Here is a 27,116-nt window from a genome sequence, read left to right on the forward strand (position 1 = left end):
CGGGTAGGCTCCGGTTCCCCGTGACCCTGTATAGGACAAGCGGTTCAGAAAGTGTGTGTGTTGCAGTAAAATTTTCCTGCTGTAAATAATTGCAAGTATCTTAACACTGTAAGTTGCTTTGGAGAAAAGCATTAGCTAAATGTAAGTAAAATCTTACAACCTTGCAAATGTGATGATTTAAATGACTCGCTTCTAAAATCCATTTGAAATGCTCTTGAAAAGTCTAAGACATTTTTCCAGTCCTTCCAGTTTCACTTTTTTCTATTTAACAGAAAGTGTCGTTCTTTGGTGTCACTGACCCAGCTGCATCACCAGCATTGGATTTGCAAACACTTTTGTTCAAGGCAACATACAGTGTTACATAATGAAGTTTACAGTAATTTACCTGTTCATACAGTAGGATATTCACATTGTGTCAACTCAGGGTGGACACTCTGACCAACAGCTCTACAGCCAGGAGGGGATTCGAACCAACAACTTTCAGACTGCAGAGGACCTGCTCGAACCAGGAGCAAAATTAGAACATGATTATACAGAATGGTCATAATTTTGACAGGTGGTCCTCAAGAAAGAGTGACACTTCAAACCTCTGCTGCCCTCAGTTATGAATGGTTCTATGTCATTCTAGACTTTATTAGTTTTTGGTTTTGTTGCTGTCATATTTTATACAGGTGGCAGCACAGCTGGCACTATAATATCACAGTAATATGTCTGAAGACTCATAGAATCGGATTTGCTTTGTGTTCAATCACAAAAAAATCACAGTTGGGCAAATGATGACTTACTAAATTCATACATTTTAAGAGGATAGTATGCAGCATTGCACTGCTGTGATTTAAGAGGTGTAAACAGATCTCCATCTTTGTCACCAAGATGGGCAAAAATCCATTTATTGACATTCAGATGGTGGACTGTGCCAACAAAATTGTCAAAAGTAACTGGAGCTCGATAGTCTCACACACAGCATGGACCTTTTTTCTCTTCCACTCCTGCACAGGAGAAAACAAACAAATTCCACACTTGAACTCATTGCATTGTGCCACTAAATCCCAAATTTCTAAAGAATTTACCCGCATAGTTATGGCTCTCTATTTTTAGACCCCAAAACACACAGTGTGCAGATTGTGCAAAATGTCTGGCATTTCAGCGGGCCGTGCATCTCCGCATACTTCATAAAGCCAAGGCTCAAGGCTCTTTATAAATAAGGCTTCACTGAGTGGTTGGTTGCATGTTAGCTGAGAACTCACTGTTAGTGCGTCAAGGCATCTGCTTTGTAGGATTCAACCTGGGTTTGAATTTGTGTGGAGTTTGCATGTTCATGCCTTGTTCATGTTCGTGCCCTCCTGTTGCTCTGGTTTTCTCCCAGAGTTCTAAGACATATGCTTCAGCTGAAATGTTGACTCAGTTGCTCGTAGTATTTGATTGCTCAACGATAGGCTGGTGTCTCTTCCAGGGTAGACCCTTCCTCACACTCTGTACTTCTAGGATAGGCTCTGGACCACCACTACCCTGCATTACACAATAACCTCATTAAGTCATTGATGATGAATGGACAACTGAAAGAACACCTATATTCTTGCACCTGCCATTTTCATTCATCGTGGTTGAATTTCTGTGATTCATTTGAACAACTGCTGAATAATACACACACACACACACATTTTCAGAACCGCTTGTCCCATACGGGGTCACGGGGAACCGGAGCCTACCCGGCAACACAGGGCGTAAGGCCGGAGGGGGAGGGGACACACCCAGGACGGGACGCCAGTCCGTCGCAAGGCACCCCAAGCGGGACTCGAACCCCAGACCCACCGGACAGCAGGACTGCGGCCCAACCCACTGCGCCACCGCACCCCCGCACTGCTGAATAATAGCAAATTTTAATTTTAATTTTAATTTAAAGCTCAGCTGTAATAAAACTTAGAATGCAGGGGTGCATCAAGGTCAAGCATGATGAGGACCATGGAGGGAAGGTTTTGTATACTGATTATTCTGTTGCTTGATCCATCAGACGCTGCTTGGCTGACTTTCTTGTGAGACAGTTTTACTCAAAAGCACACAAGTGAAAAATAATGTAACAAATTTGGCAACCCATGAATAGCATCGAACCAGAATAGCCACAGTATGCTAAGCCGTAGTATTCCATATCTCAAGGGCAGTATTCTGGTGTACTCTAGTATGGTGCAACGTGTCAGAGCCCAGCTCACCTCCTATGGCCCATCTGCTCCGTTCTAAGTGAGCCACAGAACAACAGGGGTGCCATACAGTTCCATCATTCAGCTCAAACAGACAATCAACCAATGTCAATTACTGCTTGTCCTGAGTGGGGTTGAAGCAAGCCAGAGCCTTACGCAGCAACACAGGGCACAAGGCTGAAGGGGGAGGGGACACACCCAAGACAGGACAGTGGGATGCCAGTCTGCCGCAAAGCACTGCAAGCGGAGCTCAAACCCCAGACCCACCACACAGCAGGCAGAAGCCAAACCCACTGCGCCACCCTCCCTCAAACAGATATACATGCAAAAAATCCTGTGTGTGTGTGTAGAGTGATAGATATGGTTGCATACAGTACTGTGCAGAAGTTTTAGGCACTTGGTTGAGGAAAAAAGTTGTAAAGTTAGAATGCTTCCAGAAATTTTGCTCTTAATTAATAGACTTCCTACAAAGCTTAATAATCATCCATCGTCAACAACCGCTTCTCTTGAGTGGGGCCTTGGCAGGCTTGGCCAGGTCCCACTCTCTGGCAGGCGCGGGGGTCGAGTCCTGCTTGGGGTGCCTTACGATGGACTGGCGTCCTGTCCTGGGTGTGTCCCCTCCCCCTTCAGCCTTGCGCCCTGTGTTGCTGGGTTACGCTCCGGTTCGCCATGACTCTTCTCGGAGCAAGCGGTCTCAGACAGTGTCTGTGTGTGTGTGTGTGTGTGTGTGTGTGTGTGTGTATATATACTTTCTTTCTTTAACAACATACAAAACCCTTACTGCAATACTGTAACTTTTTGCGAAAGGAATGCTTGGAAATTTAAAATATGCTCTTTCCCATTGACACTAATGCAGAAGACATTAACCGTCTAAAAGAAATATTTTTTTTGAAACATCTAAGTGCCTAAGACTTTTGCACAGTACTGTATGTCTGGAAGTAGCACGGATAGTTGCAAGCCTCTGTTTTTGAAGAAAATTTGAGGAGGACAGTTGATGCTGCTTTGTCTAGTGGTGAAGGATAGTGCATGCCACTGTGTCAACTTTAATGTGGAAATACTCCCCCCCTTTGTCAGAAGGTCATACTGACACAATTTCTCAGCTGTGAAGTTTTCAACATTTTACTTTCTACCAGGACTTCTGATGCATATCTTATTACCACATTTTCCCAAATAATTACTTATTATACATTATTACAAGTTTTATATGCTTTTAGTTATGCCCTATTATGTCAGATATTCTCTATGCTAAAGACCAAAAACAGCTCCCATAAATACTCTATTATTATTATTATTATTATTATTATTATCTGTTACATTCATGAATCACATATTTTTCAGTGAAGCCCTATGTCTGAATGACTTTCAGACAGAATAAATATGAAGTACTCATATACAACTACCTTAGCAGATACCATCCTTGACCTCCATTAGACCACTGAAAAGCCAAAAATTTGTCACAGACTCATCACCCAACTTTTACAGATAATACTCCCACAATAAAAGCCAGGCCTGGCAAACATCATAGAGCACATTTGATCAAAGTGGTTAATAAGTAGTGCTCTTTGGCCAATATGTAATGGTAGAAATCAACCAGGACTATTCCCTATTATTAATAAGTTCTCAGAGGAGGTGATTTTCTAAACTACACCAGAACCAGATCTCGACAACGTAGTAATGCAGACGGCATTTAGTCATACTACCGCGGCTGTGTTATTGGCCATAGGTGCATTCCTTACTCCCCCTTGGTAATGTCCAGTTCTTTTCCGCCTTATTACCCATGAAAATGTCCAGTTCTTTTCGACCTTATTACCCATGATAATGTCCAGTCCTTTTCCCCCTTATTACCGATAGTAATGTCCAGTTCTTTTCCACCTTATTACCCATGATAATGTCCAGTTCTTTTCCCCCTTATTACCAATAGCAATGTCCAGTTCTTTTCCTCCTTATTACCCACCGTAATGTTGTTATTTTCCCGATTATTACCCAAGATAACGTCCAGTCCTTTCCTTCTTATTACCCTTGATCATATCCTGTCCATTTCCCTCTTATTACCTGTGATAATGTCCTGTTTGAGGGGGCGTGGTGGTGCAGTGGGCTTGGCTGGGTCCTGCTCTGTGGTGGGTCTGGGGTTCGAGTGCTGCTTGGGGTGCCTTGCGGTGGACTGGTGTCCGGTCCTAGGTGTGTTCCCTCCCCCTCCAGCCTTGTGCCCTTTTTCCAGGTTAGGCTCCAGGTCGCCGTAGCCTCGCTTGGGATAAGTGGTTTTAGCCTGTGTCTGTGTGTGTGTGTGAGATGTCCTTTTCTTTTCCGCATTAGTAACCATGATAATGTCCAGATCTTTCCCCCCTTGATACCCACTGATCATGTTTGGTTATTTTACTCCATATTGGGCCTGATAATTTCCAGTCAATTTCTGTATTATTGGCCCATTATCATATCCAGTGCTTTTTATAAATTTTTGACTTGTGTTCATTCGATTTCCACATTTCCATTTGCACACTGCAACCTATCGGCAAACCATCACTGTTTAATGAGTGAGTGTAGGGTCTGAAAAAATCATACAAATCACATGCATAGTCCACATAGAGTAACTTGGAGAAAAATGAAACAAAAATATTAAAAAGTAATGACTAACAGTATTATTATTATGCACAGCCTTACTGTCACTGTCACTCCCTGACCACGTCCTGACCTCGTGCCTGGTGACAGCACGCCTGACAACCACGTGCCTGACAACCACCACGACCACCCTGTGACTAATCTCGGAGACAAAGTATAAAAGCAGCTGGTCAGACACACTTGGCCACAGAACCTCAACCTGAGAAAACACACTTCTTACTAACACTCTGAGACCTCTATGATCCTCTGCTCTATGATTATGAATGCAACTCTTATGTTATAGATATAAACACACCTGTGTTTGCATCCATCAGCCTGGCATGACAGAAGATTCTACCCCTTACGCAGACTCAGCGATGCTTGACCGGCTACTCCACGCTGTCTGCACTCAAGGCACCCTGCTGGGGTCTCATGAGCAGTCCCTGCACCGGATTAAGTAGAGCCTCCAGGGGCTGGTACAGGTGCTCCAGATCAGCAGAATCGTGCAATTGACAGAGGCCTCTGTGGCCTTGCAGCCCCCAAGCTAAGTGCTGCGCCAGCTCCTGAGACAATTAGCCCTCCAACCGGAGACCTCCACTTGGCTACCCTGGAGAGATACGATGGCTCACCAGACAATTGCCAGGGCTTCCTGATGCTGTGAGCTAATGTTCGCTAGCTCCCTGCGGACCTACCAAGCAGACGAAACCAAGATGGCTCACCCAGTCTCGTTCCTCACAGGCCTCGCATGGCACTAGGCCACAGCAGGTTGGAAGTCCCGCACTCCCTCGACCTATCAGACATTCAAGAAACGGTTCGAGACGGTTTTTGATCATCAGCTCGAACCTCAAGTGACTGCCTGCTGAAGATCCCACAAGGCAATCGCTCAGAAGAAGAGTATTTCTTGGAGTTCTGGACTCTGGCTGAGCAGAGCAGCTGGAGCTCCGCCTCCCTCCTAGCCAGCTCCCGGAATGGGCTCCACCCCCAGATCCAGGTGGAGCTCGCCTATCGGGGAGAAGAGTGGACCTTCAACCGCTTTATGGAGACAGCGATAACATTCGATAATCTGCCCTGAGAGCAGACCCCTCTGCCATGGCTGACCTCGCCGGACCCCCGACCCACAGAGGAGGCTCTGGAACCCATGCAAATCGGTTGAACCCAGACGAGAGACAGCGCCTTTTCTAGGACTGGCTATGTCTCTACTGCGGTATGTCTGGCCATTTCTGTGCGATCTGCCCGGTTCACCCACCATCACTGAAAGCTAACCTGGGATCCAAGGTTAGTAAACCGCAGCTAACCATGCCGATAACTCTGGAATGGGTGGGGAATCAGATAGAGGTGTACACGTTGGTAGATTCCGGGGCTACGAGTTGTTTTATGGATGCCGACTTTCCCAGCTCCCACAATATTCCCAGGCGGGGTTGTGATGTGACGTTGCGGACCAGTGCCCTCGACGGTCAGCCACCAGGGACTGAGGTGGTAGATTCATGCACAGAACTAATACGCATGTCCATCGGGCTTGTCACCGAGAAGAGCTCACATTTTACCTGATCCGATCCCCCGACATGCCAGTCATCTTGGGCTTCTTCTGGTTGGTTCTGCATGACCTGGTGTTCCAATGGAGCATCAGGGAACTGGTTTTCTGGGGCCCACAGTGTGAACGGTACTGCTTGTTGTTTCCGTCAGGCGACATCTATGGAGAGTGCCGCAGAGACGCCACCGGTGGTGATCTCCCCGAATATCAAGATCTGGGTGAGATTTTATCAAGGCTTGGGCAGCATCCCATTCTCCTCATAGACCGTGGGATTGTGCCATTGACCTCCTGCCCAACATCACACCACCCTGTGGTAGGGTCTATCCCCTGTCCGTTTCCAAACAAAAAGCCATGCGAGAGTATATTGCTGAGGCATTGAAAGCAGACATTATCCAATCCTTCACGTCGCCAGCCTCTGCAGGGTTTTTTTTTTTGTAGGGAAGAAGGATGGGGATCTGCGTCCCTGTATTTACTATTGAGGTTTGAATGCTATTATGGTCCGATACCCTCATCCTTTGCCCTTGATCACTGCAGTTTTAGAACAGGTACACGGAGCACAGGTCTTCATGAAACTCAGCCTCTGAAGCACATACAATCTGATCCAGTTCAGGGAAGGGGAAGAGTGGAAGACCGCTTTTAGCACAACCCTTGGCCATTATGAATATTTGGTGATGCCTTTCAGGTTATCTAACGCGCCTTTGGTGTTCCAGGTGTTTGTTAATCACGTCCTGGGGACCTGGTGGATAACTGCATCTTTGTGTACCTGGACAACATATGGATCTTCTCCAGGATCAGGGAGAAGCATGTATGACAGAGGAGGACAGCATTAATGCAGCTCCTGCTAAACCACCTTTACGTCAAGTGAGAAAAGTGTTTGTTCCACCAGCTTTGGGTGTCACTTCTGGGTTACATCCTGAGTGATGAGGGAGTAGGTATGGGCCCTGAGATGGTCCGGGCGGTGACTGAATGGCCTCAGCCAAGAAATGTGAAGGCTCTCCAACAGTTCCTTGGTTTTGCCAACTTCTATAGGAGATTCATCAGAGGATTCTGCCTCATTGCCGCCCCCCTCACGGCCCTCACTGCAGGTAAGGAGACCCGTCTGACTTGGAGTGACCAGGCACAGCACGCCTTCCAGGAGCTGAAGAATTGGTTCACAGCGGCCCCTATATTACAGCACCTGGACCGCACACTGCCTTTTGCAGTGGAGGTGGATGCCTCCACGGTGGGGGTAGGGGGCCGTGTTGTCCCAGAGGCAAGGCGACCCACAAAAGCTCTAACCTTGAGCGTACTTTTCGCGGAAGCTATCCCTGGCCGAGTGGAACTACGACATCAGAAACCGAGAGCTGTTAGCCATCAAACTGGCCCTTTAGGAATGGAGACATTGGTTGTAGGGGGTCTCACACCCCTTCCTAGTATTGACCGACCATGGCAACCTAGAGTACCTCCAGCAAGCATGCCAGTTAAACCCACGCTAGGCCCAATGGGCCCTGTTCTTCACCAGGTTTCAGTTCACCGTATCGTATCGGCCGGGACTAAGAACACGCAGGCAGACGCCCTTTCGCGCCTATACGTCAGTGACCCTCCAACCAAAAACCCCAAACCGACCCTGCCCAAGAACTATGTTGTAGCCCTGGTGTGCTGGCACTTTCTCCATGATCTCCAGGCCGCAAAGGCGGCCAAGCCCGGCCTGCCTGATGCACCAAATGGTAAGACTCACCCACGGCAGGACACCCTGGCGCCCACTGAAAGTTTTCCCTCCGCCAGGAGAGGTTTTGGTGGTTCTGGTGGTCCTCCATGAAGGAAGACGATCACGAGTATGTGGAGGCCTACACAACCTGCTTCCAGGCCAGGACCCCAACCTAAACACCCACTGGGTTGCTGGAACCACTACTGGTGCCCTCACGACCCTGGTCACACATGGCAGTGGACTTTTGATGAGCCTTTCTTCTTCAGATGGTAAGACCACAATACTAACCTTAGTTGACCGTTCGCCTGATCCCCTTGCCACGGCTACCCACGGCCCTGGAGACGACGGAGGTGCTGTTCCAGCAGGTATTTTGCTTGTTCGGTTTACCTGAGGACATTGTGTCGGACCGGGGACCCCAGTTGACCTTGCAGGTTTGGAAAGCTTTCTGGAACAAGATGGGGTCTTGGTAAGCCTCACTTCTGGTTACCACCCCCAATCCAAAGGGCAGGTAGAACGGTTGCACCAGGACATCAGTCACTTCCTCCGCAGTTACTGCGCCCATAGGCAACATCAGTGGGCCAGGTACCTGCCTTGGGCCGAATACACACACAGCGCCCTGACCCACTCCTTCACAAGTATGTCGCTGTTCCAATGTGTCTTAGGTTACCAGCTCGCCGTTTCCTTGGTGCCCCAACCCAAACAATGGACCCACAGTTGACACCTGGTACTAGGCTAGTGGGGAGACGTGGGGTGCTGTCAGAAGACACCTCCAGCGGAGCACCCACCGATACAAGTGTTCGTTGGCGTTTCACCTTTTTCTGATTACTTTATTATTTCCACTTTAGTTTCAATCATGATCATTTTACTTTTCTTTGCATGACCATCACATGCATTAAATTTACTCTTTGGTGCCATGGTTAGAAGGGTAAAAAAATTAATGCCAAATACAGTAACACAGACGAGATACTTAACAGCAACGTGGTCCGTCTCATATTGAGCGAGCAGGAGACTGAGGTGTGTGTGTGTGTGTGTGTGTGTGTGGACCCAGTTGAGGGATCTTTATTGTTGGTACACAAGGGAGCAAGCGAGATTTGTGGTCGGGGACAAGAATGGGTCGGTCGATGCACAAACGTAGGTAATGGGGAGAATCCGATGTTGTTGTTGAGGAGGCGATGCAAGTGTTGGGAGCCGTGGAAGTCTGGACCGGGAATGAGGAGAACGAGGGACTGGAAGGACAAGTAGGGTGTCGTGGGTTCACTCAAGCGTGCTGGAGATACGGGTTTTTCAAATGGGATTCTGCAACCAGGGTGTGCAGGTGTGGCTTCTTTATACCCCGCTGCTCTGATTTCGGGTAGGTGTGGATGTTCGGGGCGAGGTCATGGGCGTGACAGTCCGACTGAGAAGAAGGAAGTCTTTGTCCTACCTCCGGCTCAGGTGCCCACAAAACGACAAACCGGTATAGACGCGCAATGTTTTGATGCACGTCACAAAGGAGCCCCCATTTGTTATTATGAATCATTGTATGTAATAATATTTTTTTATTTTTAATATAATAGGCTTTACGGGGGGTCGTTCGTAACTACAGGTTTTACGCAAGTCGGCCGTTCATGACCCAGGGACTGCCTGTATTCAGTTGCCTCAGTTCACAATCCTTGAAGCAGCTGCGAATTGATCATGTTGTGTATTCTAGTGAAACACACCATGAACTTGAACCATGTTGTGCGTCCGTCCAAACCACTCACCCCATACGGGGCACGGGGAACCGGAGCCTAACCTGGCACACAGGGCGTAAGGCCGGAGGGGGAGGGACACACCCAGGACGGGAGAACCATGTTGTACTGATGCACAAAAGACTCCTATACATTTGTCTGAAGCAAGTAAATATAGTAAAACTATTAAGGAAGGTTGTATACACTTACATACGTGTAACCCAATGAAAGAATTTTAACAAAATCAAAAGTGCACAGGACATTCGGTTTATTTCTTTTACTTATATTTAAGAAAAAAATTATTCCAACTTAAAAAAAAAAAAAAAAATCAGTAAAGGTTTACAAGACCAGATTACTCCCCCTTTTCAGAGCATGGGTCTTCCAGTTGGTTACAAAGATGTAGTCCAAGCACAGTATGGCAGTCTCAAACAAAAGGGGGACATTGGTCAAAAGCCCCACTCTGAGGGACCTTTCATTGACTTGTTAGTTGTTTTCTACTAATTCCAACACAAGGGGCATTAAACAAAGGAGAGGGGGCAGTTACACAGTAATATATTGAAAGTAAATTGAAAACTTTTAAGTGCCTGACAATAGTAGGGTTAAGCCTGGAAACAACAGCAATGGAAAGAAAAAGGGAAATAAATAAAAACAAAGCAACTTTTTTTGTGAAATGGTAGCACTGATTTGTGATAACAACGAAGGAGAGAACCCATAAAGTGTGTAAAAGCAATGAGCTGGTGACAAAGTCCAAGATGAGGTGCCACGGTGGTGGGGCGAGCATGGCGCCAAGCCTCTGGTCACAGAGACTTCTGGGAAATGCTGATGCTGAGCTGCACGCCCCTCCGAGGACCCAGCCTACTTGCTGACCCTACAAGGCAAGACTAGTGACCCTGAATGATGAATGGTGTCTTTGTGAGGCAGTTTCGCTTTAACCCTCCTGAGGTTTGGATGAACAGACGGTCGTAGGACACGGATATCGAGCTAAAGCACAACACAAATTGATTTCCAGGAAGGATGGAGGACTAGAAACATATGAAATAAGGCACTTCTGTCACATATAAAATGGCATGAGTACAAAGCTGTGATTTTCCCATATACCTGACTAGCAGATAAGTGTTGTGGTCATAAAAGAAGAAAGTGAACGGCCTTCCCAGACTTCTCCATCTTAGATTAAAATAAGTGTGCAAAAAAAAAAAAAAAAAAAACTATAAACTTTTCCCCTATTCTTTACATCACTTCTAAACCTTTTGAGATCCACTCAACGACATAAGATTTTTCAAAACTACTTGGAGCTACAGAAGTACTCCATCAAACAGTCCTAATAAGAATAACTATATTCATGATATAACAAAACAAGAAGCTCTTCCAAAGTCTTGTGCATCTTTGCAAAAGCAAAACAAGTGTGTGGGCGTGTGGGGATAAACCTGTATTTTGTAGTTTTGTTACTTAAAATTTGATCTAAAACATAAAAAAAATAAATTTAAATCTTTGGTGGTTGGGAAAAAAAAAAATTTGTAGCGTGACGTCAGGTTTTTTTATTTGTGTTTTCGATATTAGCACCATTTAAATTGGATCGACGACTTCTGGCAAGCACGCGCACAGAGTCCCCACGCGCGGAAGGCAGATCCTCTCCTGTTAGAAACAAAGCAATTGAAGGAAAAAAAATGAGCACCATGGTTTTCAGATTTATTCTTCATCCTTTTTTCACCTGAGTTGTGTCTCGACGCTGTGTTTTTGCCGTGACCTTTGAGGCTTTCGAGCTGCTCTTGGTGTAAGAGCGCTCTGTGCACGCTTGCCCCAACGCTCTCCACACAGGAAAGCTGAGGCGCGTGACGAGAGACGGCCTGAACGTCTTCAAGTATTAACACAACTCGGCCACAAAGCCCTGGACACACCTGTCTTAGAATCCAAAATAAAGTTTAGGACAAAAAAAGCTGGTTACAGTTAATTTGCATTTCCCCCCACATATATATTTATTATATATATTCATATGCATATAAATAAAATTCAGTGCTGCGTAAAAACTCCCAACTCCATAGGTTCCACCTCATCGCTGAAGGCCTGTCTTTTTCTTTTCTTTGTTAAAAGTTATTTTGGGACTGTGTAAACTGAAACTGTACTTGATTTTTTTGTATTTATAGTCCTTCATTGACAATACAACACTGAGGAAGATTTTTGTGAAGACTTGTTAATATTATTTCACTTTTTTGGTTTTATGTAACGCAGAGCAGAGACAAACCTTTTTCTGTTATTGTTATTGTTCTGGTAGCAGCAAAGCACCATGTGTATGTGTGTGTGTGTGTGTGTGTGTGCGTGTGTGTGTGTGTGTGGGGTGTTGTTCTTTCCCTCCAAAGTCAATGGGCTCTGCGTTGCTTTGCTGCCTATGATGAGCACTGCTCTACGCCGGCGTCCCGCTCTGTGTGGGCCAGCAGGTCAATGGGTCGCTGTGATCTGTCCAGCGACAGGTTCCTTATGCAGCCTCTCATCCCAGTGGAAAACTTCCCTCCTGTCAATATTGCCATGTCCGGTGCGCCACCTGCCGCAGCGTAGAGGAGGACGGAAAAAAGTCACTTCACCATTTCTAGGCAGAGCCAGGAAAAGTCCTTAAAGCACTTATATCAGTCCTAAGTATGAAGAATTAAACTACTACTCTCACTCCCACTATATTTATGTACTCTAGCTGTTCTAGGTTTCAGTATAATAGAGCAACACACGGTGAAGTGGTTAAGGACATGGATTTGTATTCTGAATGTTGGTCATTCATGTCTCAGTCGTAGCAAGGTACTAAACATATCTACAGATCTACCAACTTAAAGGGTTACCATTTGCCTTGGATTAAAGCATAATCGAAGCAAGAAAATAATAAGGTGGTAATGACCAAGAACTATCAAGGCAGCATAACAGAGTTGCTGATGAAGTACAGCTAAATTAGGTACTTATGCTGAGTGGGTCTGTTTTTTTTCTTTCCAGAAAGTTGCTATTTTAGGCATTATTATTGTATCTATTCAAAATATTCATTTTTTTTCCCCATTCTTAATTTTCTGCAAAGTGAAAGTGGTGCCAGTGCTCTCACCCAGGAATATGTTGCCTTTGGTGTTCACCATGACACTTTTGCCTTGTGATTGTCCTCTGCTGATCTGTTGTCCATCAATCTGTAAGTAGCCCTGACTGCCAGTCCTGTCCAGCACGAAAATGATGGCGGTAAATTATTCACTGGATACAACCATAGAGCTTCAAAATTGTGCATAATTGTACATATTTCTAACATCAATATGAGAATGTTACAGAACATTTAAGAACTTTATTAATAATACTATTTAAAATTTATGGTGCATTTCAAAATACTTAATGTACTTCACAGAAATCATGCTAAATATTTACATCCCACAGTAAAATGATGCCATAATTTTCCCTGAAAAAATGAACCTCAGATGAAATACTTGTATGTAGCTTAGTATAATGTATCTAGCAGGGTAAGCCCCCTTGGACAAAGGCATCAGCTAAATGCAAATGAATAATTATAATATTATATTTCAGATAGGGGGTGCGGTGGCGCAGTGGGTTGGACCGGGTCCTGCTCTCTGGTGGGTCTGGGGTTTGAGTCCCGCTTGGGGTGCCTTGCGACGGACTGGCGTCCCGTCCTGGGTGTGTCCCCTCCCCCCTCAGCCTTGCACCCCGTATTGCCAGACTAGGCTCTGGCTCGTGGCAACCCTGCTTGGGATAAGCAGTTTTAGCCTGTGTGTGTGTGTGTGTGTGTGTGTGTGTATAAAAAATGTACCCTTCTACATGAGCAGAATGTAGACTCTTCTGAAGTTATTTCGTAAACATAGAAAATGTTTTCTAGCTTTTGTCAAATTTTGCCCTCAAAATTTAGTGTGTGTCTTGTAATGATCTGGCTACTGAGTTAGCCCAGATCCTCACGTGGATTCCAAAGAAAGGTGTATAAACCCAGACGGACACGGAAAAAATGGAAGCTCTTCATTTAATATCTTGTAGGCAACTATGGATTACTTATATTTCACACAGCTGTCTTCACGATAAAATAAACAACTTTAAAGTAAACTCCGAAACTGCGAGGCACAAAATGTGTACACGGCCAAGTATATCAGCCAGCGCGCGCGCAGGGGGGGAGAGAGAGGGGACCGAGGGGGGCAACATAATACGTCATCATTACAGTCTGCAATGTGTGAACTCAGTTCCTATAGCATGTGCCTCTTAATGAGTATGTGACTAACTGTGCTAATCTACAGAACAGCACTGCAGTCGTTGATGAATAGGTCATGCTAGCAAAAACACGCTGTGTGTGTGTATGTGTAATTTTGGATACAACCGGAACACATACAAGCGCTCGTTTCGAAGAAAGCGAGTGTTTCACAGTGACTCAGTGCGTTGAGGACTTCTAAAATGATAAGTCGGTGTAATTCAGAGAGGGCAAAGGGCTCTGTATGCTACCTTACAGCTTGGACAACGTGCCACCTCCCATCATTGATTGATTCTTCAGACACAATCCTGGCCTCCCCGCTTCCCAGCTGGTAACTGCGCACAGGAAACAGACCCCGCAGTGGTTTTCAGAATATGCTTTTCTACTAAGAATTTTACAAGGACCACATATTTAGAAGCAAAATTTCACAGCAAGCACATGGAGCCCAGGTTATACACTTTACCTTACCACCAAGAACAGTATACTGCACAGTAGGAGTAGTTAAATACAATAAACACTACAGTATATTACTATATTCTATCATATAAGGAGTAACTAATTATGGGAGACACTATATTACGAGTATCTAAATATGGGAAACATTACTATATTTTATATCATGACTAGCTACATGTGGGAAATACTATATTATTATATCATACAATAAGTAACCAAAAATATGGGAAATATATATTACTATACTATTATATCACAGAAAACTGCAACTCACTTTTTAATTGCTTTCTCTTTCTTCCGGTTACCTAGCAAGACTCTACATGTGCGTAGTTATGGTTTTGACTGTAGCCTGACTGTATATGTTGGGTAGGTTCCCAAGTGATGCATCTGTGTGTTTTGTTGTGCAGCACAAGTGTGTCTGCCAAATAGCACATGAATAAGTACATGGAATGTAAACACAAGTAAGCAGTACAGTTTCACATAATCGCAGTAGTACAAGAGAACTTCACATTATAATAAATTCAAAGACAAACAAAATGTACCTGAAAACAACATGTCCGCTTTCTAAACCAAGACTAATAAAGTCCTTGCCTTTTCCTTGATCTCCAAGTTCCTAGAAATGAAACATTTTAATAAAAAACTACATGATCAGAAATCCATTCTTAGAGCACAGGTCAAAAGAACTTTAAGGCCACAGTAACCACAAGAACCTTTTCCATTAATCAATTTACTGTGTTTGCATTGTCTAAAAACTAAGAGGTGAACTATTTAGGGACCAAGTGCAGTGTCAACCAACATTTGGGAAGCATCGGGCAGAATAAAAGCTGGTCAAGATTTGACCAAGATCACTGAGACAGAGGGGACATGAACGTTTGCAGGCAACACAGCCAGCTGTGTCAGGTGGTCAATGACAATAACACCCACCTGTACATTTCAACAGTTCAACAAATAAGTCTTAACAAAAATGGTTATTTAGCACTTGTTTTAAATGGTGGCTATTGTCTTCATTCAGTCTCAGATGAAAGATCTGAGACATCTCAAAGTTGATGCTCACCAAGATGATACGCAGAAATTTTAAATGAATTATTACAAATTTAAATGAAAAAAATCCTATGTAGATTTTAAAACAATTCACTGTCTGTAAGTTATTCTTTGTTTTTCATACTTTTAATTCATTCTGAGATGCCATAAAACTTCTCACTAGCCTATGTGCTGTATGGATGGATATACAGACTTTTGGAGAGATTTAAACGTGATGAGAGTAAACAAAATTATCTATAGATGTTAGATGAGTCTATCATTGAGGCCAACTGTGAAGTGCAAAGTATACAGAGCAATGCAACTTGAAAGTAATTAAACTAAAACTAAAACAAGCTTTATTTTCATGTAAATAAATGCATTGACTGAAACATGCTTTTACTATTTCAACCCACAGGGCAAACAATATATTTAGTACTTCTCAATATACATAACATGACATATTTTAACACTTCTTCAAAGCTTCTGCCCACCAAAATAGTACAGAGCTCTCAAGTGTAGTACATCAGACCTGAGGCTCATGAATCTTTATCACAATTTATGCAGTAATTTCTAGGAGGAACAATATCCTGGTTTGCTACAGAAACCTGCAGTGCTTACAAATTTAAATCAATTAATAAATAAAATAGATAAATAAATAATGTGTGAGCCTCAAATCTGATTACACACTTGTCTTGGTCAAATCTCCATGGTAAGGGTGGGACTTGAACTTTCAGAAGGAGAGAATACCTTTTTATTAGCATGCAGCTTGCGGAAAGCGCCATTCCGCTCCTGGGAAAGACGGGAGGTGCGTTAGTGTGTCAAAGCAGAATCGGGAAACATGCAGTTGGCAGATACGCCGAGGGCAGCCTGCTCTGGCCCACAGCATGGCAGCGAGCACACCTGACTGCATTGTGAGGATGTTAAAGATGTCATTATTTAAAACATGTTGGGAAGTGTGACAGTTAATACGCAACTACATACCGAATGCTGGAGAATTCGGTGTGTAATTGATTTTGGTTGATGCTCATTTATGCATACATCTGCAAAAAATCTGTTCAAGGGCACTGTCCAGACCATATAATGAACAAGAAAATAGTGGCATAATATGATTTAAACACTTTTATTATTTTTTTTTTTAAAGTGATGCCTCTGTTGAAGATAACTTACAATGTTAGGTTTGTACACTAAACTGCTCACAACTATTTACCCATTCAGACAGGTGGGTAACATTTACAATCCTTACAGGATAAGTACCTTGCCCAAGGGTACTACAATATGAATAGTGATTTAAATCCAAGACCTTCTGGTTGGTAGGCAATGGCTCTACCTAGTCCATGTGCTGCACAGTGATTCAAAAGCGAAATTAAAACAATGAATATCCTTTGCATGAGATTATTTTTTTAATCAATGTAAATTAATATTTGCTCAGAAAAGTCATGATTTTTTGCAGTTTTGCTGGAATGAAGGTGAACATTAATATCAGCCATGGTACACTATTCATGATTGTGGTGGTGGTAGAAAGGGCCCATATCTCATGGACTGAAGACTTCAGCTGTTTTTTAGGATTTTCAGTGTGTAGCAATTTAAGTTGGCCCATGCATTTGAAAGCAAGGCACACAGAAAGAGTGATGCATCATGGGTATTTTGCTAGCTCCAGTGGTCTCTCCAGACCATGGACCTACCACTCCCTGCCACAGTATCAAGCCATCTGAGGAAGTGGTCCGGATCTCCAGCTCAATTGTCTCAGGACTGTCAGGTGAGCTGAAACAGACAAGATACCCAATGACGCTGACCCAAGAGAATGCTGGCTTGGTACTATCATAGGAGAAAATAATAATGCTCAGTACTCAAAATAGTTTGTTTTTACAGTAAAAGTGATTGCTGTAGGATTTTAAGATGTGTGCATTATGGAATATCTGTGGGATATAACACACAGCTTTCTAACCTTCTTGGGAAGACTGATTTTGGAAGCATCAGGTATCCACTGTCATGGAAATATGCTGAATATTCAAAAGGTGACTCTGGAAGAAAAAGGATTTAGAAAACATCCATTAATCAGTTTCGTGCTACTCTTTGACCCTCCTGCTAGAGAAATACTGGGTTATAACATTTTCATCAAGTTCAAAAGTTTACATCTGGTGAAGAGTGGGGAAAACAGAACACATTTCAACCTCACGTATGTATTACAATGTAATAATTATGTTATATGGCCCTTTGAGGTATTGCAGACTTATTATAACTCATGATTACCTTGCATTCTGTGTTAAAAAATATTAATTATAAGCCTAAACCTTCTTTTACTTTATCAATATCTTTTCTGTGAAATTTAAAAATTTTAAAATTACGTCCTCAAAGTCACGGAATCAATAATTTAACTGATCCTCGTATATCATTCAGGTTATGCCAAAAAAATCACGGTCTTCATTTCTAAGGCTTTTTTTTTACTATTCAGTGAGCTATAAGTATTCAGTTTTTGCAGTTACCACACAAACACAAATTTTCAGATACAATGTAAAATAAATCAGGCATTTAAAAGAATTTATTCTGATGTACATGACATCGGGTTTTAAAACTCACCTGGACAGCAATAATACTGACAAACAATATCTGTTCCGGTTAAGCTATTGAGTGCCACCCTGAATACCCTGAATTTTTAAAATATTAGTTTGCACAAATAATTAACTTTTTTGTTTTTTAAGCAGGCAGATTTGAAAATGACACAGGGACAACATGTTGCTGTCAGTGGTTATGTCACATACTTGACAAGACATTCCACAAAACCTGAAAGGGAATTCTACATGTTTCAACTTTTGCCAGGAGAGCCAGTCTGGTTAAAAACTGCAATTCAGTTTGCAAGGTCGCAGGCGGCTCTCAATCATGCAGCTTTGACCATTCACTGCCGCATTCTGGGCATAATGCAGAATTCCCTCTTTCCATGCATTTAAAAAAGTCAATCCAGTCTCTGGTTACACACAAATATCGTAAAGTACAACAGTGTTTTGTTGGGGTTAGGCAGGCCTCGGGGACCTGGGCTGGACGTTCCCCCTGTTAGTGGTGGCATGTGCCAGGCAGAGTGATAGGATACTGTACCATTCCCCCCGCTACCCTCCAAATTCCGCATGTCCTCTTGGAAACTTGGAGCGTGCCCTGTGTGTGTGGAATACAGCTGTTAAACTACTGACCTAGGAGACACTCCATCACTTTGGGGTAGGATGGCCTGGACAAGGCACGTCCGTGCTGAGTGGAAAAGTATGTTTTCTCTGTGATACACCTTCAGTTTTCAACTGCTAATCCGTGCTCCGTGCTTTGTCTGACTCTGTAGGTTTGGATGTGAGGTGTCACACATCCCTGTTTGTACAGTACACTGTCTCCCTACTCTTAAACACAGCTGTTTTATTCATGAATTGCTCATAAATCAAAATCACTTTTCTGAATAAATTATGATTAATAAAAGGTTAACAATTCAGATGATCCTTCATTTATTTCCACATTAGGTACTGTAAAAACCTCACATACAGCTATAATACATAACTGCAACAGTTTTTAAAAGAATATTTCTATGATCTTTGGGCTTCACTGAAATGAATTAAGAGTTAATTAAAAATGTTTGAAAATAAAAATATGTTGCCTTGACAAACTATATTCAGTGTTGACTGTGGACAGATTCACCAATAAGCATGGGCAACACTTGATTATTATTTATTCTTATTTCCAGACACTGAGAACCAGAAACACCAGACATGAGCTGCGAATACTGTGGATGCAAGTTGAATAAAAGTGGTCCCACACTCCTATTCTGTTTGGATGGACTTTTCTCACATCTACTGGTTGGCAGCTGAAAAACAGGTCATGTTTGCTCCCCAGCACGGACAATTTTGGAAAACACATTAATGAAGAAAACTGAATTTATCTGAGGAACTGAAACATAAATAAACTGGAAAATGTCAATGTCTTCAAAAACTCATAGCTCCACTCCTCATAACACGAAGAGCTAGTGTATGTTGAAAACTAGTACCTTTCTAATAATAGCATTTAGTTCAAGACAAATTCACTGGGTTAGGTTTGTTATGCTCAAACTTATCTGGAGTTCTGTGAGTAGAAACAATGGCATTGGATATTGACAAATACTTTCATGGTGTCCATAAAGTGAGGGATGCTGTCATACTTGAAAAGTAATTGCCTATATTACAGATATCATGAGCAAACAAGAGAACAATCTATCCCACCATCTTTTCTGTTTACATAACAATATACCCAAAAGGGCAGCATAATGAACATCTCCACAGAAGTAGACACTCACTCTTTTCGCAGAAGAGTCCAGTGAAGGCTCCAAGACACACACAGCGGTTATTGAAGCATCGTCCCCCATTCTGACACTGGTCGTCCTGCTGGCATGTGTCCCTGGCCACCTCACAACGCTCACCTGCAAGGTTGGATGGAACGACAGGTAAGCCTGGAAGGCTCACCGTGGGGACAGCTCTGATCCCTTGGCTTTTTGAGTTTGACTCACAGAATGATGAGTCTGACTTGGTCCTGAATGACCACTTTACCATTTCACATATTGAGGTGGATGATGATGAAAATATCCCCAATGAGCCAAATCAAATTAATGGTCAAACAAATTTGACTTCCATTTAGAAGATGCAAGACTCACCATCAAAACCATCCTGACACAGACACTGGTACTCGTATTCGGCGCTGGACAGGCAGGTGCCCCCATTAAGGCAGGGCTGCCTGTCGCATGGGCTGGTGTCCACACACTGCTCGATGGCCCGACTCTCCGTGAAGCTGTAGGACAGGTCCACCTTCTTCCCATTGATTGACACCTGGTGCCGGGAAATGGGGGGCAGGGAGGGGGGCACAGCAGACAACAAAAGGGGTCAGAACACACACCAAGTGCTGATTCTTGCTCTTTCACAGCACATATTTACTGTATATTTCATGGGACTGTGATGCACTGAACTCCACAGTTGAGTGTGTTTACAAACAACACTTGAGTTACTTCCCTGATGTTTGTACTGTTTTGTACTCAACTCCTGTAATCATCAATGAACATATGGTCTGGCTGAACAAATCAATGGCACAAACATATAAGAGCAGCGGGAACATGGGTGCCTCATGGTGCCTGAGCTCAGGTGTAGGGAGCATTGATCCCTACACAGTCTGTGTGGAATTTGCATGTTGTTCCCATGTTCGCTAGGGTTTCTGCTAGGCGCTCCGGTTTCCTCCCACAGTCCAAAGACATGTGTTTCAGGTGAACTGGTGACTCTAAAGTGCCTATAGCATGTGTATTTGTGACTGAATGTGCGTGTTCCAGAATGGGGTGCGGTGGCGCAGTGGGTTGGACCGCAGTCCTGCTTTCCGGTAGGTCTGGGGTTCAAGTCCCACTTGGGGTGCCTTGCGATGGCCTGGCGTCCCGTCCTGGGTGTGTCCCCTCCCCCTTCTGGCCTTACGCCCTGTGTTGCCGGGTAGGGTCCGGTTCCCCGTGACCCCGTATGGGACAAGCGGTTCTGAAAATGTGTGTGTGTGCGCGTGTTCCATTGCGCTGCTGTATAGATGTGTGAATGACCACAGGGAGTTTAGTGCAGGGTATCTAACTCTGTAAGTCACCTTGAATAAAATTTTCAACTACATTAAATAAGTATATAAATAAATAAATAGTTAATTACAGGTAACACAATGGTGAGAGCTGTTGCATCTAGACTCAGAGGTTGCAGGTTTAAATCCCTCCAGCTGATACCCTTGATCAAGGTATGTACCCTGAATTGACACAGTAAAACCTACCCAGTTGTATAAATGAGTAAATCACTGCCAGTAGCTTAATACTGTATGTCGCTTTGGACAGAAGTCTCAGCTAAAATAATAAATGAGAACATAAATGGGAGAGAAAGGGTCTTTGTATGGAATGGAACTGTCATGCTATGTTGTGTCTCTGCAGAGTGATGTGACCTACCTCCCCAATGCAGCCCTTAAATGGTGCACTGATGTTGGCCGGTTTGGGCAGTAAGTCCATACTTGGGACGCCTCCCAGATACATTGGAGTGTGGATGTTCAGGCCCTGTGCTTTCCCTGGGGACGAGCGGCGCACCTCGCGGGTGTTGTCCACCTTTAGTGAGCCATCTTTGTTGATGCGCTCGGCTGACACGCGGTGCCACTGGCCCAGGCTCACGGGGTCCTGGCTGCGTAGCACAGCCATGCCTGTGACCAGCCAGGAAGCAAAACCACACAATCATGGTCAAGATGAAACCATCCTCTAAGACCAACCGAGGATGAATAAACTGATGCCAACCATGGCAGACACTACACTCAAGTTCATAGTGGGTTGTGAGGTTTCGAGCTTTATGTTGCATGCAAGGATGGGTTTTGAACATATACACCAAATCTGCAGTTGGGAGGCAAAGGCTTTTACTAGAGATGCAACTTCACTAAATGCAAACAGACAAGATACTGAATACACCAGCTCAAGTTACAGTAGACAGGAGTTTCTGTGGGATATAATAAAAGATTATATGTTTCAAATTAGTGGAATTTAAATGTTGGACAACAGGTGAATTTAAGAATCACTGTCAATATAAACATTTCTCTGTCATGTATTTTGTGTTATATATATTGATGTGGAAGTCAGACTAAGAGTAACCTTTCCTCTAGTTCAGCAGTCAAATATTACAGTGTCACATTGATCTGAGAAGGTGCTGGATACCATCTAGCTGAAAGTGACCGTGGACAGATATCACTCTCAAGGTTAGATAGCGGTTGTGTGGGAAGCTGTATATGTGTAATACAAAGTTATTTACTCCTTAGAGAACTTGTCAACAGGCCGCCTGTATAAGGGCTCTTTGTATCTTCACCCTGCGTGAACATCTGCACATCTCTCTATGATGCTGCGCCCGTGCATGAAGCCAAGACCCCACGTGCCGCAATCCCTGAGTTTCACTTTCCATAGGCATTTCTTCCACAGCGAAGATATCAAAATATTTAGTTTGTATTTTTTTGCCTGCTGCACATTCTCAGAGTCTGATATACACAGCTTACATCTGGACCATACTCAAGGTTGGTCACAAATCTACATGCTTCACCATAATGGTAACTGCTAACCAAAGTGTGATTACAGGTGGTCCTTGATTGATGACATAATCCCATTCCGATGACCTAATTATAAATTAGAAATGCCCTATACTGTATTATATGAATGATGTGGATATTTAAACCATTAACATGCATAAATGCTGCATTGTATAATAAGGCTTTGTTACATTTTTTCAGTAATTTCATAGATTTTTCATGTTAAAATAATACTAATATGGAAAAATTATTTAAGAACAACATCATATGTTCATGCTGTAATATTATTTTTACTTTCTTTTCTAAATCTGTTTTCTTCTGCTTTTCTTTTTCTGCACCACCAGAATGCTCACATTTTCACTTGCTAGCCAGTTTCAAAGAACTATCTTGAATGGAATCACACATGAAATGCCCTGTAAATAAAATGTTATCATACAGCAAATAGAACGGTTGTCATCAGACATTACAACCAAACGCTGGGACTCAAAAGTAGTATAAGGTAGATGGCACAGCTGTTCTAATTCTGGGTTGTCACAAGTTGTATGTGTTGAGGACCACCTGTAGTGAAACACTTTAGCCACAAAGTGAGCGTCCAGGCCTTGGGCAAGCACTCACCTGTCCCAAGCTCATAGCGGAACTCCACATGCCTGTCCACCATTGACAGGGTAACAAAGTCCTCCACTTTCATCTTCTTTCCACCGCTGAAGAACATCAGTCCATTGCCATCTAATGGCTTGAACTCCAGGTCAACGTGCAGGTCATTGTGGATGTTGGTGAGGGGTGGGTAAGCGATAAAGGACACCTCACCGTCAAACAGCGGTGTGGTAACTAAGGTACCTGTGAGAAAACGCGATAGGGCTTATACAAGCACCTTCATGGCATTCTGCCATCAGCATTCCTTGAGCTAAACTATCTGAAAATTACATTCATCTGTAGATTTCATTCATTTCATTTCATTCTGTAAATTCATCAAATTTAAGCAATAACATTAAAAGCAGTCAGTTTGGTAAATGCACTCTGCCTAGCAGATGTTATGCCTTTGTGGCCCCTAACCTATTACACATTTATAAAAGCAATTAGGAATTTAATTTATGGGGTTATTTGATCTTTTCACTTCCTGTGTGTGCCAATTTCTGATCCATAGCCTTGAGGCCATGTTTTGCAGTCCATGTCAGGGTCCCAGAACTGAAGGGTGCTCACCATCCATGCACTTGTCCCCATATTTTCCAAGATGGCAGCGGCAGTCATAGCCCACTCCACTTGGGTTGTTGATGCAGGTGGCATCAGGCCCACAGGCCTCTGTGGGGGACAAAGACAAACTTCCAACTGTGAAACAAGCAATTTGTATCAAAGTCCTAATTAACATCTTGATTTATTACAGCATTGCAATAATGTAAAGGCATTGAAACATTGCAGAAGTATTGCATTAAGCATCTTGCTGTAGCACCTCTTCATCTACATTTACACATTGATTTGGCAGGTGCTTTTTTCCCAAAGTGACATTAAACTGGTACGTCAAGAAGACAAGGGGGAGCGGGATGGCTTAAGGGGACAGCTGATAGCATTGTCACTAGAGCTGCTGCTGGATCAAAGGTTGCAGGTTTGAATCTCACCTCTGGCTGTAGTACCCTTGAGAAAGGTATTTACCCTAAAATTGCTACAGTAAAAATTACCCAGCTGTACAAATGGGTAAATAACTGTAGGTAGCTTAATGTCATAAAATGCTTTGGAGAGAAGTATCAGCTAAATGAATAAATATAATGTAAACTTGGAGTAAACAAAAGTGCATTTCAGCAACAGATGGAGCGATACAGAAATATATATACACGTGATTCATGAAGTACAGTCAATCGGCCCAAAAACGCTGCTTTAAGCCAGCATACATTACGTGAATAGTTATGTATGGAATTGGTAGGGAAGAAGATTTTTTTAAATAGATAAATAGACGGTGAAGGTTTACAGAGCAGGTAGAAGATTAAAAGAGAAGTGAGTCCAAATGTGTGTTCTGAATGTTTTCTTGAGAGGGATTCAGCACTTCTGAGTGAAAAAGGGAGCTCATCCCACCTCATTGGAACCAGGAACTTGAACCCATCTATATAATCTTTTCTACTGGTGACACCATGACTTGTAGCTGTACACTATGAGACATAATTAAAGGTTCAGAAGCAGCACCTGGGTGGCAGTGGAGAGAGGAGTGGTGCTCGCAGTTGCTGCCAGTGAAGCCCCGGACACATTCGCACTTGTAGCTGCTGGTCTCCGAGTCCCGGCACGAGCCTCCATTCTGTAGCAGAGAATGACACCGTGGCAACCATCACAACACCACTGAGAAACATCAGCGCTATCAAGTTCATGTATCAATCCTACCAAGACAGCAGAACAAAGCCCAGAAGTCTACACAGCATCCAGGAACCACAGGACATGGGATTTTAAACATGGCAGTCACAAAACCCTAGATGGACTATAAATCAGGCAGAGGGAATTAAATGCAGTATATTATGAAGATAAAATAGTCTGCCTTCTGATCCATTCAAACATCACAGAGCTTCAGGAAGGATTCATAACCATGGTTTCAAACTCTGGAGAGATCAAAAGTGCAGACAAGATCACCTGACATGGGCGATCTTTGCAGGTGGGACAATTTGAAACCCCTGTGGAACTGCGGTCTAGATCCTTGAAGATCACCTCCTCCCCTTGGATGATGAGCTGGCGGACACAGCCTGTTGAATAACAATCATTTTTGACATTTGGACACCATAAGGGCTGCCACAAAGGATCACACAAATATGGTTTACAGCCCTTTTAATTTATGTAAGAATTAGGCAGATATTGAAGGCAAAGAGCAAGAGACTTTCCCTACCAACAAATCCAGTCTTCAGGGCTGTGGTCTTGGAGACAATGCTGTAGTTTGGGTAACCACCCACATGAAGTTCTTCGTTCAGGTCCAGTCCTTGGAATTTGCCCTTAATGGGACAGCAGCAAACAGGTATGTTCCAGTGCAGATAATTTTATTGACGCCTTCATGACTTTAGCATTGGATTAACTGAAGTATTCAGACAATGAATATAAACACAATTACTCGTAATGTGGTTCTGTGCACTATGACTCCAAAGATTAAATATTACAGAAATATTATTACAAATCTTTCAACCTGTTAAGTCTTGATAACATATAACATGGTGCAAATTTGCGACAATGACAAGGGAACTTTTCAAGCAGCCTTAGCGGCAGCAGGACATGGGCCTGTGCTACCTGTGAGCTGCCGTTGACTGGGGGCTGTCCATCCACCACCATGGAGCCCTGGGTTAGGTTACGGTACAGTTCCACAGTATGGAACTCCCCCAGCTTGATGGGAGTTGGGTAGCGAATGGTGGCCATACCTGAACCCACGTCAAACCTGCAGCCAGCAGCAGGGAGGGGTGAGATTGTTCTCTCACTATTTAGAACCATAGGTTCATTATGTGTCAACAATGAATATATCTGAAGTGATTGGTGTGAAGCACACAGTCTTTCAGGTTCCAACATTAACACAATATAAACTGTTACAGAGTAGGGATGTAACAAATGGTTTTGACTGCGATGAACAGATCCTTGGTGATGTTTATGTAAGCGGCAATGGCCCGGGCCAGTTTGCTTACCGAAACTCTGGACGACCTCCAACCAGGCCAAGTGAGAGGAAGTCGGCTCCAGTGGTCTTCTTCTGCCCATTGTAGAGGATCATGCCTGGGGGCAAGACAGGAAGCAAGTTTCGAATGAGGTGAAACCGAGCAGTGGGGAGCCAGTCTTGCCCTGGGAGGTGGATAGGGGGAAGCGGCATGCTGGTGGAAGTCCAGGGGACCAAGCCAGGTTAGCTTCTGCCTGCACAATGGGCAGAATGGGCAGCACTACAGGCCCTTGACACAGGCTGCATGCTGCGAACCATGAGGGTTCACACTGTACAGTCAAAGCTGCTTAGAACCATGCCACTTGAACAAACCAGCCAGTAAAAATGAAATCAAATCTATTTTGCAAATTCTAATGATGACTGGAATATTTCTCCATGCAGATGCTTTGGGGTCTTTTTTTGAGAATCCAACCCTCTGCAGGTACCATATGAAAACGTTCAAGAAATGAGACATATCTCTGTTTAAAGCTTGTTTGCTACTTCAGTAATCTGCTACTAATGCCTTGGTGTCTCTCTTAAAGGAGGAAATGCATTTTCATACGAGTACATGTCATTCTTGGGGTGCGGATGCAATATCGAAGGGTGTGCCAGTTTCATTTATCTCCTTCTGATATGTCATCCCCTTAGCGCCAAAGCTTGGTAGAAGGCCAGCTATAAGAGCTATCGCAACAAGTGTTGCCCGCAGGAATGCCAGCCTAGAGCAGGGCATGGTGCCGTTGCCTAGGGAGCCTGTGTGCCATCTGGGATGCCCAAGGCAGACCTGAGCAAGAGCTCTGCCGCTCTGACTCACCGGCGTACAGAATGAGGCCTTCCCAGCACATGAGTGATAGAGAGAACGAAATGAGACAAAGGAAAACACAGTTGCGACACAGTACAACAGAACTGGAACAGAACAGACAGAAAATCAGCAACAAAAGATCTAAACTGGGTGCAAAAAACAACGGTGCATATAACAAATACTGAAATGCCTTTGTAATGAACACGTTACAGAAAACCTCA

The 27,116-nt window shown here is 43.7% G+C and overlaps 1 protein-coding gene across 9 annotated transcripts in view; it reads right to left on the reverse strand.

Annotated features, from left to right (window-relative positions):
* Positions 1–10,004: 10,004 nt before the first annotated feature.
* The window catches only part of hspg2 (heparan sulfate proteoglycan 2), a 128,363-nt gene continuing 111,251 nt past the window's right edge, over positions 10,005–27,116 (reverse strand). For 5 of the 9 annotated variants that reach the window (XM_029246389.1, XM_029246393.1, XM_029246394.1 and 2 more), the window contains 19 exons: positions 26,908–26,925; positions 26,092–26,176; positions 25,706–25,850; positions 25,314–25,416; positions 25,064–25,173; positions 24,629–24,737; positions 23,657–23,755; positions 23,072–23,293; positions 21,348–21,592; positions 20,049–20,220; positions 19,695–19,817; positions 18,485–18,541; positions 17,340–17,415; positions 17,077–17,155; positions 16,142–16,183; positions 14,917–14,987; positions 14,170–14,253; positions 12,791–12,894; positions 10,005–12,253 (listed from right to left, as the gene is read on the reverse strand). In XM_029246389.1, the coding sequence (XP_029102222.1) occupies positions 12,099–12,253; positions 12,791–12,894; positions 14,170–14,253; positions 14,917–14,987; positions 16,142–16,183; positions 17,077–17,155; positions 17,340–17,415; positions 18,485–18,541; positions 19,695–19,817; positions 20,049–20,220; positions 21,348–21,592; positions 23,072–23,293; positions 23,657–23,755; positions 24,629–24,737; positions 25,064–25,173; positions 25,314–25,416; positions 25,706–25,850; positions 26,092–26,176; positions 26,908–26,925 (2,099 nt within the window). In that variant the 3' untranslated portion in view covers positions 10,005–12,098. The remainder of the gene's footprint in view (positions 12,254–12,790; positions 12,895–14,169; positions 14,254–14,916; positions 14,988–16,141; positions 16,184–17,076; positions 17,156–17,339; positions 17,416–18,484; positions 18,542–19,694; positions 19,818–20,048; positions 20,221–21,347; positions 21,593–23,071; positions 23,294–23,656; positions 23,756–24,628; positions 24,738–25,063; positions 25,174–25,313; positions 25,417–25,705; positions 25,851–26,091; positions 26,177–26,907; positions 26,926–27,116) is intronic. The other 4 variants (XM_029246390.1, XM_029246392.1, XM_029246391.1 and 1 more) reach the window with 4 other exon arrangements.

This window comes from Scleropages formosus, chromosome 19 (assembly GCF_900964775.1).
Source record: "Scleropages formosus chromosome 19, fSclFor1.1, whole genome shotgun sequence".
NCBI lineage: Eukaryota > Metazoa > Chordata > Actinopteri > Osteoglossiformes > Osteoglossidae > Scleropages > Scleropages formosus.